Source organism: Falco naumanni, chromosome 4, assembly GCF_017639655.2.
Source record: "Falco naumanni isolate bFalNau1 chromosome 4, bFalNau1.pat, whole genome shotgun sequence".
Taxonomy (NCBI): domain Eukaryota; kingdom Metazoa; phylum Chordata; class Aves; order Falconiformes; family Falconidae; genus Falco; species Falco naumanni.
The window spans coordinates 55,425,425-55,444,568 of record NC_054057.1 but is presented as its reverse complement, the minus strand read 5'-3'; the positions used below and the strand labels follow the sequence as shown (position 1 = coordinate 55,444,568).

The window sequence follows — 19,144 nt, the reverse complement described above, 5'->3', positions numbered from 1 at the left end:
CATCAGGCCACTGTGTCTTATTTGAACTCTCACGGTTTATGTGTTTAGGACTGAACGGCTTTGCTAAGTGGCCCTTCACTGAAATTCTCTTCCCCTCTAACAACCTAAGTGTAATGTGCAGGTTGTGATTTCACAGTGCAGCGTTCTGTAGCAGCCGTAGCTTTAGTGATTAGGGCTTTGCCTGTGCGCCCCGTGGTCCTACTCCAGCTTCTTTGTTTCTACAGTGTTTGCACGTTTCACTGTGAACTACAAAGGGGCTCAGAGAACTTTGGGACAAGTGACGTACATCATGTACCTACACACTGGCTGTATTCCAGCTTGCTTCATATCTCATTTCACCAGATACTCCTTCAAATCAAATGTAGCCTTTGTATCAGTTCAGATGATAAATTACATTCATTTTATTGTAAATGAGTTAACAACAGGCATGGTCAGTGAATGCCACGCATCAGGTACAGCCTAGGTTCCAAAAGAGAGAATACCAAAAGGGAGAACCACAAGCACCGATGGAGTATGTGTATGGAGAGAGATCAGGAACATGCTGAGGAACGCTGCAAAAATGGAACATGTCTGTCTTGTTGCCTACATCTGCTTTTCTCTGATGGAGGAAAAACCATGATGAATTTCATGTAGTAAATGTAACTCGACAGCCAAGTATTTTTAGGATAATAGAGTGCATGCAAACCCACGAACATGCTGCTAACTCAGATTCCAAATGCAGAATAGCTCTGACTTGCACATTCAATTCCTGTAACAGCACTTACAGTATAATTACCTGCTCTGTCCTTTGGCAAATCAGGACCTTCCCCAGGAGTTTTTTGAAGTGTGTCCAGTGTTTGCATTGGGCGTGCTTCCACAGGTACAGCACAGACTTCACTGCCCACAGAGGTTACAAAGTACATTCAGTTCAATCTTAAAACTTGTTCCTACTCCCTCCTGGACTTTCACAACGATCACATTTTCCAGTATTCAGTTAGGAACACTGGCAAAATGTGAGTAGAAGCAAATTCCACAGGGGCTAGTGACATCCCAGGCTAGTGCCATACTGGTCCTGTTATGCAGCTGGCAGGGACATACTACTCTTTTATCTAAAGAAATGAGTTCGATGTAGGAGCACAAGTCACCTCCTGTTCCCATTGCTTCAGTGGGAACAGGTCTGACTGCAATCAGCATAAAACAAACTGGTATGAAGAAAGTGACTTTCAAAACTGTGTTTAAGACCTGAAGTTAAGAGTAAAGAGCAGTGTCTCTGCAGAACATTCTTTTTGCATGAATGTGGGTATCTTATGTGAGTACCAGGGCAGTACTAAATTATTTGGAATGACATTCTCCTCTGGAAATTACTCTAGTAAGTGCTCGATATGGGTGACAGTTCATAAAAACTTTTGAAGAAAAATGGTTACTTTTAAAACTGACCGGAGAGCTCAGTACGAGCAGTTAAGACAGCCTGCTGTGCGACACAGTCAAGTACACATGGTTTCACTTCTAGTTGGACCAAAACTGAAATACTCCCAACTTACCCTATGCTCTCCCAAACGGTGGCAAGGAAGGTTCTCAAAGCAATGTGCAGTCTTGGAACCGTTTCAGTTGGATTGCTGTTGTCTGCTGTGAGGACAAAAGCTCAGGCCTTGTCACCAGGAAAGTGAGCCTGGTTCTTTCTGCGTTAGCCAAACATTCCCAGCAGAATAATATTCCTTAGGAAAAGAAGATGAATAGGCCTCGGATACACAACTGCAGTTCAGTTCCTAGTAAAAAGCAAATACTGTCTGTAGGGGCTTACAGATCTCAGACCTTTTAACTAAAAGGATTCCAGAAGAAAAACAGGAAAAGAGTTTCATTGGTCAAGCGATCAATGCTAGCAAAGGGCAATTTTTCCTGAACTAGTTCTGGTTACTTAAAAGTATTGAGGGCTGAAGTCTACCAAGAAACATTTTCTTACACCTGATATCCAGAGTAGGTAAAAAACAAACTTAACCTGCTCCCTTCTTCCAAGACCAAGAAGCCCTTCAAAGTAATTAACTTTCACAGACATCTCTTGCTGCGCAAGAAAATGCGCAAGGGAACACAGGAATCAATCACGTGTTTTACAGTCCCACTGGTTAAAATAAAATCAGTTTCTACTGTGTCTCATCCTCAGGACAGAAGATCTACGCCATTGAACAGGCTTTCAGCAGCGGCACTGGGGGAAGCTTACAGCCATCTGCGCTTGCAGCATGGTCCTGTCTAGAAAGGGAGTACCTGGAGCCACTGCTGCAGCCTCAGATCTATAGGTACTGCTTGCTGCCTTTCCAGAGGAAAACATATGCAAAAACATGAGTTTAACAACATTTTAATTCATTTTTTTCCGTGGCCGAGGCCTCTCACGAGCCACGTGAAGAGTCCTAGAGCAAAGCTTTAGATGCGCTGTCACTTTAACCTGGTATATGCAGCAGTGCTGCTGAGTCACCCCTCCTTTCTCTACCCTCATTTACTTATTCCTGTCCCTCCCTTGTGCCGGAACAAGCATGTGCCTAGCTCCAGAATAAACTGATCTGTATTAAAACCGACACGATTTCTTTAGTTTTGTTTATTGCATCAGAATTGTTACTTGTGCCAGTACAAGCAGAGTGCCTTTTTGATAGCGCTGCTGTTTATTCATGCTTGTTGAGTTTCACTGCGATTCCGCTTCTCACAAACGCAAAGTTCAGAACTGAATTCCAGAAAGGGTGGAAATTCTCTAAATACAGTTCTGTATCACCAAGGAGGCTGCTTTCCATAATTCTGCTAGTTCTGCGTCCACAACACATCAACAGCACTTGTAATAAATTAAAATAGAAAGTCTGCAGACGGTTGTTCAAAAACTGCAAATTCATTCTGGCTTTCTGCATACTAATTTATGCAGACAGGCCCAAAGCTGCCTGCATGGAACTGGGCCAAAAGACTTTGTGGCTAGAAAATAAAGTATATTAAAAAAGTACCTATCATCAGTTCAAGCCTCATCTTCAAAAATGGCTCACATATAGGGCTGAAGAACATGCTCATGCAGACTAGTGACGGGTAGAGAGAGCTCGCAATGCATTTGGGCAGCTCCCTGGTGTCCCACCTCCCGGAGGCAGCAGCAGCGCAAGGGCTGGAGCAATGTCAGGGCTTTCACAGCTTGGGCGGCGGTTGCAGGTAGCACTGCTGACCGCTTACCCGTAATACGAAGTTCTCACCTGCCACAAATTATCCCCTCCACACCCCACAAAGAACGAGAGCTGCTGCTTTTAGTTGCCGTCACTCCATCTTCCCAACAAGGATAATGGGAGCCATGCTAGCGTCACCTCTGATGGCAGCAATCGGCACCAGACCCCAAGGTTACTGTTGTTGGGCCAAACAAGCTATTCCAACTCTACACCATCCAGAGTCCCAGGGAACAGTCCGTATCTACCTTGTCAGAGCAGGTGCTGGAGAAGACCAGACAATGTTTTTCACAGAGTAAAGAGAGTGAGCTAAAGCCCCAGAGAAGTTTCCATTATGTACTACAGCAATATTTTTATAAAGGCAAGATTTCACCCATTAGTTCAAAATTTAAAGTCTTACAGAATGTGGGAAAGTTCTGAAGAAAGCATTTTTCAAACCTCACATTTTATAAGCTGAAAACTGTCAACCTTTTACCCCAGTATTTATAAATGAAAAAATAATGGCTCAATGTACTGCATTATTCCAGTGCAGTATTCCGGCTGGAAACACTCTAAAAAGAAATACTGCCTCATTGTTCCATGGGCACAAGCCACCTTTGAAGTCAAAGGGAAGAAAGAATGCTTCTGTACCTAGATTACACTCATTGAAATGCACGTACATTTACACATGCAAAGGAACTTGGCAAGAACCGCTAAAACCAAACTGATGTTGTAGGGTTTAATTTCTTCCATCTACAAGAATCTACAATTATAAAAGTCTCATCTTCAGACTTTACAGCACATTTACATTAGCAAACACCCCACAGGCTTTCCTCAGTCCTCCACTTCTGTACAAGTCATATACAATAAAAAGTTCCGGTTTTGTTGTACAAACGTCATTTTACACTTTAGTACAGCTGAAAATGTTATTCTCTGGCACCTTGATTCCTCCATGGTGCCCGTGTATGACAGATCAGAGCACGCTCGATCCATGGTTCTGAAATCTTCAGCTCAAGTAACACTGACCGATCAACAAACCACAGTTTCTGCCACTCCAAGGTCTTAAATAATGAGAAAATCTACCACTCGTTTGTATAACAATCAACAGTTTATTAATGGATATGGTGAAATTTTAGCTATCCACCAAAGATGTGTAAAAAATTGTCATGAAAGTAAAAATAAATAAAGCTGTTTTTAAAATCAGTCTTGTTTTACATCTCAGTTCAGAATGCAACATTTAACACAAAACTGTCATTGAAGTTTTAAAGAAGTCTACCGATATTCAAATTACAGCTTTTATGACAAATCTAATGAGAACTGAAACTGATTTGGTTTTAGGTTTAAAGACTTTCACATTCAAATACAGTGTCTCGTTTAACACAATACTTCCTTTGACAGTGATGGGCAACAGTGATGACATATTGCTGTATTTTGACATAAGGCACTATGATATGAATATGCCATACACTTGCCTTATGTCACATATATCCATTGCTGACCAGTGACTTCTGTCAAATACAAAATGAAAAAGTTTTAGAATACAGTGCATTTTAATGAAGGACATCATGTGAAGTCTTCCAGCAAATGTTTTGAAGACATTTTGAAATACGAGCCTACATTTTAACATAAGCTTTTTGTCATGCTGCTTTTTTTTTGCGACATCACTGGGGGGAATAGACTCATCATCCATCACTAAGTCCCAATACACATTCTCAACCATCCTGCTCTGTTCTATTGCAGTCTCTGTTCTTGAGACAAACTTGACCCAGAAACTTTGTTCAGGTTCTCCTACAAACGCGTATACATTCACAGCAGTCATTCACTTTCATTCTCCTTTTGTTTGGCACCTGTTAACAGAAGAGGAAAGCACGTGTGATTTCCTTACGCGCACAGCACCCAGCTCCTGGGACGCGCCGCTCCCTCTGAATGCTGGAACTGTCTGACCACGTTATCAGAATCTTAGTACTGGACATCATTTCTAAAGAATATACTGCAGCATTGCTAAACGCTAGTTAAAGTGGAGTGAGGAAGGCCTTCAGACCATTGCTGCTTCTAACTTCAAGGCAAGGTAGTTGAAGTAACTCTTCTGGGAAGTTACTGAAAGTAGCTTTGAAGGTACTCCCTAGCACAAGAATTTGTTTTAAAAAAAGCCCAACCAAAAAGCCGCACCCCAAACCTGCCCATCAGCTTAGAAGCCAAGCTTAATCACAGTAATAACCTCAAAAAATGAAGTCCTGCTTGAGAACAAACAATGTCGGGATTCAGTTTAACTGCACTGCGCTGACGGGCCCACTTTCCCTGGCTCAGAGGCAGGTCTGGCTTACAGCAGGGATCCGAGACCTGCTCAGCAGCACCGCGTAGCATCTTGCCTCTTCTCCAAGTGCTCAAACTGGCCACATGCTGGGCAACGACCGAACCCTATGGTGAGTTTGGCTTCAACAACCAACTCTAGAGAGCAAGAATCTCTTGCCAGCAACCTGGAGTTACCACTTGTAATGTATAATCAAACACTAAAAGATGCTTTTTTCAATACATCTGGTTTTCACATCACAGCTGATACTTTTTCCCCCTAATGTGGGCTGCTCTTAATTCCTGCCATTCAATACATTTTCCTTTCTAGTCTGTGAAGAAAAATGGACGCTTTTAGGGCATGAGCTATCTGGTTGTTCATACACATCTGCTTTCAAGAGGTAAATCATACTCTGGATTCTACAAACTGGATCTACATTGCTGACATCCTCACCTCCTAAGACAAATCCCAATCTAAAATCAGGCAGTTGCCTGCAGACCTGCACCCTAATGCCTAACTGCTCCTAAAAACGCCTTCCCTCACCTCATCTCTTCCAGTGGTGTAATCCTGCCCCCGCTGTTGCTCTAACCCCTGTACTCAGTGCTAGACCCTTCTGTGAGCCAGTTCAGTGCGCCAAACCGACAGAACACTGCAGCTTTTTGCTGGCTCAGTTTCCTGTTAGATCAATGAGTTAAAGCAGCTCACAGAGGGATCCGAGTGTGGGTGCTACCACACGCTAAACACCAGGAGCACATGGCCCAGGGGACCGGAGCAGGAACTGCTCTTTTAATTACAGAGCACTGTTATGTCAGCCCACACAGCTGCTGCTTAAGTGTCCATGCAATTCTGGTGTAACAAAGCTCTTCGTCTGTCAGTATCCAGATTTATCCGTTCTAAGTTTTGCTCCATTAATGGTAAGTTCTACTCTCCTTGGATCATTCTACCTTCCAGTCATGAGGAAAACTATCTCCTCTGCCTGGAGAGGCACCGTCTGCCTGTCTCTTTACATCTCTGGGGATATATCCCTCCATTCTCCTCCTAGGCAATGAGCCCATCTGAGCCAAGCCTTTGGGCTCATTTCTCATACTCGTCCTTCCCAGAAAGCTGGGTTACCTGCTCTTCCAGGTCATTAAAAGGAACTAGATGCACTGATATAATACCTCCAGCAGTATCACTGAGAAATCTTACTATTTCAAAAAGCTACATTAGCTTTTTTAAAATCTACAGAGGAGAAACACTTTTACATTATGTTATCTATCATTGCAAGTAAGATCACTGTTAAGCTCACATTTAGACTTTCTTTTCTGAAGGACGTATCCAGCTCCATTTGCTTAGTCCATTTTTTGTTTTGTTGTTGGTTTTTTTTTTTTTTAGGCAAAATTGTAATCAGAGACATTTTTTGTCTTCCTCACCAAGCCAAAAGAGGGTTTTGCTTTAGTTCTTGTGACACTGAAGTAATTTATGTGGTCAAAGTGAAGTTACAATTAAGAACATAAAGGAGGTTAGTAACTTGGGCAAAATCTATAAAACCCCCAACCAAACAACAAAAATCCACCCCCCAGACTAACCCCCCCTCTACCAACCAACATAGAAGTAGCAGAGATAAACCTATCGTTGGATACGCTTGTGAGCAACCTGATCCTGTTTAGTAGTAAACTGGAGATTTCTACTGGAATGATTCCGGCGGTCTGGGGTGCCCTCTGTGACATAACTGTGCTGACCAAAACCCGCCGCAGCGCTGGCCAGCCGCAGGGCTCCCAAGGGGTGGCTCTGCAGAGCTACTGGAAGGCACAGCTGCACCCACACTGGCAGCACTTGGCCGCAGCACAGAAATTCAGGACGGTGGGGAAGGTGCCCTGTTGTAGACGTTGCCTATACATGCAACATTCAACTTCATCCTGGGTTTTTTTCCCTGTTAAAATAGTAATCAAGACTTTTTTCTGCAAAGAAGATACATGAACAGCTATGATGTTCATGAAGGTTCTACATGCATTCCTCAGTGAACAAAAGACTGACAGTTAATATTTTGTGAGCTTTTTTCTGGGAAGAAACGAATAGCGTATTTAAGAACCATGATCAAACAGTTATCAAAGTTGAAAATCAAAAGTTTGTCACCATCAAATGAATTAAAACCAGCAGGGTGTACATACTACCAAATGACTTATGGCAAAGGTCAGAAGGCAACATCCATACCTGCAGGTGTGAGTACCAAAGCTTGTAGAATGTCAGAAAGGGAGATGATACCCACAATGCTATCTGCTTCATTCACTACCACCAAACGATGAACCTGCCAGCAGGGAAAACATTTTGAGAGATATCTGCCTGATTTAAAGTAATAGGTAAAGCCAAAAAAACCAAAAAGATAACCTTAGAAAAAAAAAAAAAGGTTCGAAATGTTGGCAATACCATTCTCACATAGCAATACAAACATGCTTACCCTACAGAAATGAAAACTAGTGCATTTTTTGACATGGCAACAAAATCAGATCTGAAGTGACAGTAAAGTCAAGATCTAGGTCTTTAAAATACTTCTGCTCTCAAAAAGCAACACTTGCATCAAACACCTTTTGCCAACTCACAGGCTCTGCCCAGCTCCACCTGCAATCTCAAAAATTAAGATACAGTAACAACATGAGGCTTCGCTTCCTTCTGAAAAATACTTTCTCAACAAAGAGAGGCACAGGTTCGTTTCAACAATTTTTCTCATAGGGCTACATAATTGAAACCGAGTACCAGGTTGGTTTTACAACAGAAAAAAGATTTAACTTACCTGTGCAAACTCACTGTAGTATACACAAGGCCACAACTTCGAAGAAAGGTTTATCAGCAGTGAGACTGTATTTTCAAATAACAAGCTCATCCTTACAAACCTACTGTTTGAAACATTTTATACTACAAAACTTTTGTCCTAACTGTAGGGAAAGCAGGTGGATACTCCTGCATCCTGGGGCTCCTCAGTCAGAGCAGGCTACAGCAGTGAACAACTTCTCTAGAACCAGGGAATCGCCCCAGTGTCAGTCCTGGTGCCAGCGCCCACTGCAAGCGGAGCTGGAAAACCTAAACATCACGGCTGAACCAGCTCATAAGCGATTCAAAAAGGGCGTCTGTCAAAAGTTGAGAGCCTACGACATGCTCACTTCTTAATAGTGAAGAGAGAATTCACTTAGGTAAGTTCAAATGATCACATGCAACGGAGAAGAAAGTGAAAAGAATTTTGCTCATCTTCTCAGAGATGACAGCAAGAAAGCTGCACCAGTCTTAATATAACAGATATGTTAATTTACGGTTGAGGTCAATCACTTTGTTGCTAGTCAGATAGAAGACGAGCTCTGAATTATTTAAACAGTCATACCCACCTGACACTGGAAGGAAAGAAAAGAGAGGGAAGGAGAGAAAAATGCTGTGGCATTTTCTTTTTGATGAAACTATGTTGGTGATATTTTAGATGGGGTTATTAGTTTTTCTATATGTGCATGTTTAATCATTTATTCTTCTCCCAGTGTAATGAATTAAAGAAAAATGGGCAATGTAATTGTGTCATTTGTTTCACTTCCAGCAAGATGAAGCACTCGTCTGGCAGCTAAAAATAGCTCGTAGTTTTGACTGACTCATTTTTACATATAATCTGACTATGTTTAGACTGAACCAAAGGGTAGGAGTTGTTCTTAAAACCCAAATGTCTAAAGCTTCTTAAGATAGTAATAAAATTATCCAAATTTGAAATCTTTATATCAGCAATGCTAAAACGGTTCAATTCAGGAAGAAGCTCAAGCAAATGCAGAAAGTTACACGGAAAAATTGCCTAATGGAGGTTATTTGAACAAAGTAGAAGTGTTACTCATATCAAGTATATGCATGGTTACAGCTCTCAAGATGGAAAAAACCCAAAAATCTTGTAATTCAAGAAGTTAAAGCATCTAAAGGGAGTTAATCACACCTTAAAAATAACTGAAACTGGTAATACTGGTTTTCTTCTTCAGAGAGGTATAACAGGGGACGAAGACCTCTGTACTCATTCACCTCCATGTATAAGAAAGTTCCCAAGATAAACAGCACCAAAAGAATGGAAAGCACACAGATAAATCTTTTACAAGAGCAGTTAGTGCAGACTTCTTAACAAAAAACTATTTTCGGTCCCTGTTTCACAGTATTTGTATGACAGCAGTACAGGATTCCATATGCATTAACTAATTGTACCCATTATAGTTCCTGAACAACAGGCCAATCAACCTAGCTATAAGCTGGAGCTTAAAGAATTATCTGTCTGCAAAACTTATGGCAGGTTTGGAAGAAACTTGATTCTTTCAGAAAAGCTTTGCATTCACTTCTGTTAATGTCATAAACCAGAAACAAATAACCGAGTATTATTACAGATGTACTGTACAATATTTTGCATGTCCCTGTAAGCATCTATAAACAAAGTCTATAAAGCAAACTGATACCTAACACATGTAGTTACGAAAAAAAAATACTTTTGCCAAATCACCAAAATAACTTAGAAAGGATAATTTTGTACTGTTTATTAGTTTGGTAGTAAAACTTTTAACTTACAGTGAAGGGAAAACCAGAAAGTGAACTCACCTCAGCCTTCACTATTCTATCCACAATGGTCTCCAGTGTTTCAAGCATACTACACTTTACAACACCTTCAAAATACTGAGAACGGTGCTGTAGCGCTTGCGTCACCGTGATATCTAGGTTATTATATGTTTTTTCAGCAGCAAGATTCTGAAACAAACAAATAAACAAAGACCCCAAGGCATGTAACACATCTCGGTACTTAGTAATAAAGTACTCAATAAAATAAATATTTTGGCATCAAGTAGATACACATTTCTGGTGCAAATTGAGTCTGTTCCAAGTCACATATTAAACAAAGCAGATGCTCTTCAGTTTCTGGGAATAGCCAAGCATGCAGTTATGTTAAACACCATATGACAGACTGGGTTAATTGATAAAAGTGTTCTGTGATATATTCATTAGGCCAATGAAAATCTCCTCACTTTGCTATCCGATACTGCCTAGATGTCACTCATGCTGCTTTTGCCATGATTAGAAAATGTAAAGATAGTAAAGATGAAGGGCTACAGATTTCAGAATATACTTCATTTTTTGTTTGCTTTTCACAGGATAGGGGAGGACACCAACTGCTCTGAACACCACCCATGAAGTAGATCATAGTGGAGATCTAAAGCAGAGAGCAAATTAAAGGTTTTCTTCACCTGTCTTATTTGTGGGCTCAAACTCCCTCTCCTGGACCAAGCTGGTGCTGCCATTTGACAACAGTGTGTGTGTATTTTACTAAGTACTATAAAAATAATATAAATGAAACCCCACCATGACCACTAAAAGTAAGATTAAAAGAGTTTGAAAGCTGATATCCTCAACTTTCATTGTAAGCACAGAAATATGCTTGTAGCAAGAAGACTTTGTCCAGACCAGCAAAAGCTTTCTTTGTAGGCCAGACCACAGCAGTATTTTGGTAGTGTTTGCACATCCTGGCCTATTGATTTTACATATGGAAGCACTGAAGGAAGAACAAAGACAGACCTTTAAAATTAGATCACTGGATCAAGTAATAAAATTGAATTAACTTTTGGCTAGAATATACTTGTGATCGGATTGAATTACATGGAACGTGACAAGATAGGTTTGAGATTATCATGTAGATGCAAGCAGTTTTAGTTAATTCATTTAAGTAATTCCTAATGAAGGGCATTAGGAGAACATAAAAAGCCTCTGCAAACTGAAGTCACCCTACATACAGTAACTAGTGTAATATAAAGCTATTTGTATACCATCACACCATTCCCAGGTTTCTCCCCATCAAGAACCTGAAAATTAATTCAGAACTCTATTAAAATGAATCTATCAACTTAGCCAGATGTATATACAGGCATAGCTTAAACCAGTGCTTTAACTAAGTATGGTAGCCGCATGGTTTAAAGTTAAAAATCACCCATTCAATCTTGCAAATTCTATGTTTATTGGAAGATCAGATTATACATTTCAGAATAATATTTTAATTTTTTTTTAAATATTTTAATTAAATAATTTCTTTTAAGAACAGGTTAAAGCAGACTGATGAAAAACTGGAAGCCTCAGAGGTGATTGATTATCTTTTAAGAATCAAAACTCTTTCCCCCATTTAATAAGCAAACTAGTGTACGTGAGGAAAATCTCAAATAATCAATAGCTGCCCTAACTCTTTCCTGTGTTACTAGCTGGGAGCACAAAATGCTTCTGTTGTGGTGTTTGGGGTTTTTTTTTCCTGATCCCAGTACATACATTTTCCAAAGAAATGATCCAGCATCTCTAAAATTCCTATAGTTTTAATGAGAAAAGTAGTCAAAAGCATAAGGAACCCTCGTACTTTCGGTGTCTTTATGAAAAAGAAGGGGAAATAAAGGAAACGCCCTGCCTCCAAGTCTAACGCAGTTACAAAATAAATTGAAACACTGAACACCGTGAAATTTCATTGTCTTTGACATGTTCGATCACTGTCACTACAGCCATACCTATCCCCTGACCAGCTTTTATGGCAGAAAGGGATCTTACACCGTAGAGAAAACCAAAGAACAAGACGACAAACGTCTAGAAGAGACAGGCAAGAACAGTGACACCGCAAAATTTTCAGTATTAAGAGCACTGTTTGCTGCCAGAGATATTTATAAGCTTAAATTATTTCCATTTGGGACTGTACTCCATATTTCTGAATGCATTTTATGCAGTGTTTCCGACATCTGGATTCTTCATTAGCACTAGCAAGCTGGTGGAATAAGCAACTTGGGCACTTAAATCTCCAAAAAAAAATAAAATGTAGCTATCCAACCAGAAGGCAGGTGCATACAGCTGGGAGGAGACAGGGATAAAAAAAACTAAGGATTTTTCAAGTTTCTGAAGACCACAAGAATAGAAGAGCCCTTGCCCTCCGAGGCTGGCAAATCATGGCATGAATCTGACTACACTGTTGCACTCTCGAGGGAAAACCAGAAAGAGTGGCCTGAATTAGATCTAAACTAGAAGGAATACAGATGCAATACTCTGGAGTCAGAGACTCATACAAGAGAATGGGCCAAGTAGTTTTAACTCACTGAGAAGGTCAAGTTGTACAAAGTACCCAGACTGCATGAGGAAACGTGCATTCTCTTTGGAAACAGAATGTGTAATGGCAGTGGCTGGGAGAAGAAAATCCTGTCTCAGAACCAGAAAGAAACACAAAAAGCCTATGCCCTCTTTTGGGTAAAATCCAGAGCAGTAGATGCCTGTGTGCAAGTAGTATTACTAATGATAGCTTAAATAAATAATAAAGAAATGCTGTGTGGGATGAATTGAATCTGTTTTATTCAGTCTGTTAACTTAGGAACAAAACAGCCAAAATGGATATATTAACAAATTAATTTTCAAATTGTTACTGCATATAAAATATTTAATAATTTAAGATATATACTTACTATTACATCAAATTTGGAATAAATATCTACAACTTTTCCTAAAAAAGAAAAAAGAAAAGTTAAGAAAGTGCTTAAAATACAAAATTAGTTTTCTTGCTTCCTGCTTTCATTTGTTATCTTATAATTACACAGGAAGAGAACAGACATGTCAAGTAGGAGAGATGGAAAAAACCCCAACCAACCTACCAAACCATGAAGTTCTTCCAAGCCTATCAACCTACATCTTGCATAAATATTTCTTTATATTACCTCCCCCATCTTTCTTTTTCTTTTTTTTTTTAAATTTATTTTTTTTATTCTTTCTCCTCCCCGCCACCCCCTCTCCCCTCATCATCAACCCAGGGCTCAACACCGTTTATCTTACCACACCTTTTGTATGCAGAAGACCCAACACACACCTGACTCATCCACAACAGGTAATGCCGATATCCTTCTCTCTACAAATATATTCAAGGCTTTTATGATAGGAGTGTCTGGATGTATGAAGGCAATGTTGTGGTAGGTTCCTATCCCAAGTTCATCCAAATTCTTCTTCATAAAGGCAGGCTTTGGCATCTCTGACATCTAGGAAAGTCAGAATGAATACATTTAAGTGTAATTTTCTGCACATGCCATGTTTCCATGTCACTGCTATATAAGGAAATCTCTACTCACTCATCCATCTACAGACTCCAAATGACGGTTACGGCCTGTTACAGTAATCTGCTATTAGATTAACGTAAAGCCAAAACAAGCTCCAGTCTAGAAGCATTACTTCTGTTCAATGAAGAACTAAATTAAAACTATGTAACTAAGTTTTTTGCTCATTTATTTATTTTTGTAGTAACTCATCACTGGAGGCTTTTGATCCTAAGCTATGTCATCCCCACTGAAACTAGAGAAGACAGCAAAACAGACTATATGCTGAATGCTTATTTTGAACTCTTGTTGCTTTGTTTGGCCTCCTATTCATTCCTGTGACTAATATAGGCTACAGTGAGTAATGATAATCTTGTCTCTGGGAGACAGTTCATTTTTCTTTTCACGTAAACAAGCTTCTGAAGCCGAACAGAGCTTCCAGAATGGACAGCAAATTACTCAAATAGCCAAGACAAGATCTTGGTGTTTAGGTTTCTTTACATGACTAAAGCAAAGCAAAGGTATTGCACAGGTCCTACATCAACCTTTAATTCTCTGTTATGTAAAAAAGATACACACAGACACAATGAATATCAAAGTTCAACAAGAAGTTTCTGTACTAAGACCTAAATTACTTAACATTAAAGATGTCTACTGACAGGGGGGAATCTGTTAAGCAAAGCATAACTTTTGATACTTACAAAAAGCTGGAGGAACTTGAGGATTCTTTTATGAGTAAGTATATAAAGTGCATTTCCACTGACTGGATCTATAACTGGCAATCTGTGGATTTTGTTTTTGATCAATGAATATACAGCATCAAAAAGGCTGTGGAAAAAAACATGATTTTTTTAAAATGAATTCTAGCTGACAATGAATAATGTCAAGTGATACATACACATATTTACAACCCCCCATGAAGTACATATGAGTAATTATTTGCATTACCTTTAACGCTATAGAAAAAGAGAAGTTAAAGGATTTTAAATTAACTTCTGCAGCCAGTAAAACACAACAATGATATGCTCATGAGCATTGAAAAGCAGTAAGAAAATGTGACAGAAAGTGACTTCTTGTGGTAGAAAGTAGAGCAGAAATATTTCTTCACAAGTGTAAACTGTTTTCCAGTGAGTGCTGTGCTTGCAGTTTCCCTGCACTCAGAATGGATATTTCTGTTGAGACACACAGTGAAAAACTGAGTGTTCTTGCACTTGTTGTACCTCAATCCCAAATTTCTATGACATTTTCTAGGAGGAACATTTTTATGGATAACTGCATATATGCAATTAAGCAGAAACAACTATAATTTTACTGAATTATCATTGGAGATTGGCAAAAAGTTGTTCTCAGATGATCTGAAACACTCTTCCAGACACTGCAGACTACAATTTAGCAATACTCCAACTTGTGCAAGTCTGCTCTTCTTGCAAGTAAAGTTTTTCCCCCCTTGGTCCTAGTAAGACTATGATAAAACAGCTGACCACCAATTGCAATAAATCAGTAATAAAGTTAGCAAAATGTTGATAAACACCTACTTGTTGAAGTAGGCTTCTTTCCATACACAATAAACCATATGTCCCGAGTCTACTACAGGGATGAACTATCCCCATTTGATACACGTGGAGTCAAGATTCCCCCCACTGCACTGTAGGTTCCGCTCCTGGAGCAAGCATTTAATTACACCCGAGCGCTGCAGTCTGTCACAGAACCCAAGTATATTTGTGGATCAGGTCTTAAGTTGAAAAAGATGTCCTTTTATACATGTCCTACTGCCTCATCTTTATTGCAGTACTTCTCTTGCTGCACCGTTGACTGAAAACAATTATACTATTTTGTTGTCTTAATATTCTTTGCAACCAGCTCCCATTCAAAATACATTCCTTATGACTTAACTGAATGACTTATTCTTGACTTAACGGCAATTCCACTGAGGATACAGCATATCATTACTTTGAGGTAATCACTACAGTTCCCTTCACCAGTTTGCTTTGATAGGGCATAAGCAATCCTGTTCCACAAACTGAAAGCAAGAGTCAGAACTTCACTCTGGTTCAGCCACTGAGTAGTGCTCAAGTTGTTAAGTGATCAGACTAAAGCCTCTCTCAAGTTACATTTGGTAAATAAGGTATAATGGCAGTTTAAAAACTCTTTCTTTCAAATTCCATCAAGAAGAAGAGGAGAGTCATTTATATTTTAAGAAACACAACATAGTAGTATAGCAGAACAAAACATGCGTATTGTGTTTCCTTTAGTTAAGGAAAGTTACTCGCATTGAAACGTACCATAAGTTCTCAGCAATCATAGTAACTGAAAACAAACTGAAAGGCTCTGTACAGTTTTGGATTTTCATGAAACAAACATGACTTGCAAGCTAGCTTGAAGGGTCATCATGTTGCCTTTTTTGCATGTTTTGGGGCAATTAATTTTGATCCCTGTCTAGTTCATTTACCAGAACAGTTACATTGATAAATGAAAAAAAAGTTTAACTAAAAATTCTCCTCTCTGGATAATTAAAAAAAGTCCTCACTTGCAATTAAAAAAAAAAAAGATTCCATACCTCTGATTGTATTAAAAGACAGTCCTTCATTATTGTACTCCAGTTTACAACATAAATTGTTTCTTATTATATAACGGAATCTTAAATTCAGTGTTGAGATGCAGTTAGTTAAGCAGATTGAAAAGCAAAATCCTACCTTGCATCTGGGGAGATGTTCACTAAAGGTTTAAATGTCTCTTGTAAATAAAGCTCTGCATATAGAAAATTAATAGAGCATTACCACTTTATATAAAAGCATTAGCTTTTTTATGAAAGCATTTTATGAATTCATACAAAATTAAGTAGAAAAAAGACAGCGATATATACAGTTACTTTAGTTATTCTACCACTTAAGCACATTCCTCTATATTGACATTAAAAAGACAAGTTTTACAAGTTAGACTACACTGATTACCACCAGGGGTCACTGCAACAGCAGCAAACTCTTTACCAGTTCCTTTTCTGTGAGTATTGCTACATGAAGTATTTATTATTCCATGGCATCTAGTCTATTTTTCACATAAAGCTTCCTCCCTGCGTTCAGCACTTCTGTTCACACTCAGCATGTTGTATGAATTTCTAGTCGCATCATGCAGTTCACCCGGGCACAGCTTGCGGCTCGTCATCCATCAGTTCCCTCGGTACGTAGGGTCATCTATTCATTCTGCATCCTGGCTCAGACGTATTTCCATTCCACATCTACTCATCGACTCTACAACCATACACGCTGCCTTAATGCAGTTTCTTTTTCTTTCTTAAAGAACAAGATGTCACTAATCATGAACAAGTGGCAAGCTAGTACATAGTCCATGTACTGTTTCAAATAGAGAAATAAGCAGCAGGACCTATCTGACGGACAATCTTTTACTATTTCTGCTTTCATTAAAAAGTAAGCAGAGAGATAATCTAAGTCTATGATTAAATAAAAATCCACTGTACTGAAAAACATTAGAACATCAAATTATCAACCAATTAGTAAAAATTCTTACCCCTCCAGGTTTCTATCTTGTGCTCCTCCAATTCATAAATCTGAACCTACAATGGGTAGATTGAAAGTTTAGCTTGAAGGTTTAACTTTAAATCCAACAACATCAGCAATACTATAAATTTCTGAATAATTTCCTTACATTTAATTGCAGGCAACCTAACAAAGTAAGAACAGTCCAGAATAACATTTTTTGGCAGTTACAAGGGTGCAATCCTGCTCAATGCAGAGTACCATACTGGACCTGTCATTTCAGGGGACAGGAAAGATCTTTCAACCTGCCCAGCTTTGTAGTCTAGATCTCTTCTGTAATTCATCTCACCTTAAAACAATCACATCAGAATAAACCCTCCGATGATTCCTCACACATCCAAACCAGTAAAAAGCCTAGTCCGATCATGTGACTTCTTAATGCTAACAGAGATGAATTTTACTGTTACTTGATTACAAACAAGCAAAAGCATGTGGTTTAGTGCTCAGTTCAATTAGAAGAACCATCACTGTATTCCCCCTACCCCAAGTTTAATCTTTTACTGATGTTACATTCTCCAAATGTTTTCAGACACTGCCTCTAAGCCATGCACGCTCCCAGCATTTCTCCTGTGCTAGCAATGTTGCCCATCTGTCCAGTGTTCAGCTGGTCCCAGGAACCAAACAGGCAAAAATAAGTTACAAAAACATCGTTAGTTTTCTGCTGGTTTAGCTTCCTTATGCGGCTCACAAAAAGGACAAGCAAATGATACTGCTCAAAGGATGCAGCAAGTCTGTACCTTTTGACGGCAGCTTACCACCAGATCAGATCAGATCAGTGATACCAAACTGTCCTCAAAAGTCCAGTCTTTGAAGTTTAAACCAAACCCCAAAAAAGATACTATCAGATCACCAACTTCCTGCTGTTCAGCAGCTACTTCACAAAGTTCTTTGTCAAAAGAATGTATAACTTCCCTACAGTAGCTCCTTCCATCTTGCTCATGTTTTCTAAATATGTTTCAGATGTGAAAGCTACCTTTCTCTAAAAGGTATTGACCTGCATGCCAGCCACTTGCAATACTGATTGCATTTGCTGCAGCCAAGGGCAGAGGTGCCTGTCATCCCTTATGTGGCTCTTCTCCAGCAGGTACCTCTGCTGAAGCTGAAGAGTTTATAAACGAGGAGTAGAAGTCTCCACAAAGTCTACTACATTTATGTTTGAGCTAAAGAAGACTACACTTGGATTACTCTCTGGAATTATTAACTCATCCTTTGAAGAGTATAAGGGAATCTTGAATTGATATAAGGGACTACTCAAATACACCATTTTTGGCTGACATGAAAGATACACATAAGTTAAATAATCTTTTAGGGCACTTGACAAAAAAAGGCAGTTAAGGCAGTGGAATGCAGTTCAGAAGAATTACTGAAGTGACAAGAAGAACAGGAGACCGCTTTAGATGCTGATGAGATGAGGCTAAGCCTAGTTTTTGGACCACCCTATAGGGAGGCACTACCTGGATGTTCCTCATGAATCATTTAAAGGTATTACCTAGTACACGAACAGCAACATGCTTCACACGGTATGTGTTGTGATGCATTCAGAAAGAATCACTAAAATACTTAAGAATTGTATTTTCAGCATAATTTTACCTATTAAGAGTAGAGCATTCCCTGACGGAATTTTTTTTTTTTTAAATAGAAGACTGCATCAATCACTTAAGTCAAATGTTGTCACTTCTCAGCTATTCCTCCTTACTGCTGCCATTTTAAGCACAACCTATGGAATAGGATGTTAGGCAATGTAAACACAAGTGACAACAGTCAGACCGTAGGTAAAGTTACATGAAAAACTTGGTAGTACTGAGGTTGAGGGTCATTATAGTATGGAAATCATTTTAAGGAAGTTACCAGTGTGCAACCACTTTTCATTTGCTTCCACCCCACCCCTTGCAAATCCCCAGGGAAAAAAAAATAAAATAAATAATTCAACAAGAAGAAAGGATAGTGCATAACACTACTGGCATCTGACAAGAATTTCACTATCATTTTTAAAACTTAATATGAGCTTTGAGAAGCCTAACATCAGACTTCTGCTTCATCCAACTTTTCTTGTTCTGTTTAGCTAGTAAAACACAGTACATATGCTTT

At 39.2% G+C, this 19,144-nt stretch overlaps 1 protein-coding gene across 6 annotated transcripts in view; it reads right to left on the bottom strand.

The window, feature by feature from the left end:
• Positions 1-3,865: 3,865 nt before the first annotated feature.
• PRKAG2 (protein kinase AMP-activated non-catalytic subunit gamma 2) overlaps positions 3,866-19,144 on the bottom strand; it is a 223,167-nt gene continuing 207,888 nt past the window's right edge. For all 6 annotated transcript variants that reach the window (XM_040592754.1, XM_040592755.1, XM_040592757.1 and 3 more), the window contains 8 exons: positions 17,028-17,073; positions 16,196-16,250; positions 14,204-14,330; positions 13,283-13,448; positions 12,885-12,922; positions 10,012-10,158; positions 7,624-7,717; positions 3,866-4,987 (listed from right to left, as the gene is read on the bottom strand). In XM_040592754.1, coding sequence (XP_040448688.1) covers positions 4,956-4,987; positions 7,624-7,717; positions 10,012-10,158; positions 12,885-12,922; positions 13,283-13,448; positions 14,204-14,330; positions 16,196-16,250; positions 17,028-17,073 — 705 coding nt within the window. In that variant the 3' untranslated portion in view covers positions 3,866-4,955. The remainder of the gene's footprint in view (positions 4,988-7,623; positions 7,718-10,011; positions 10,159-12,884; positions 12,923-13,282; positions 13,449-14,203; positions 14,331-16,195; positions 16,251-17,027; positions 17,074-19,144) is intronic.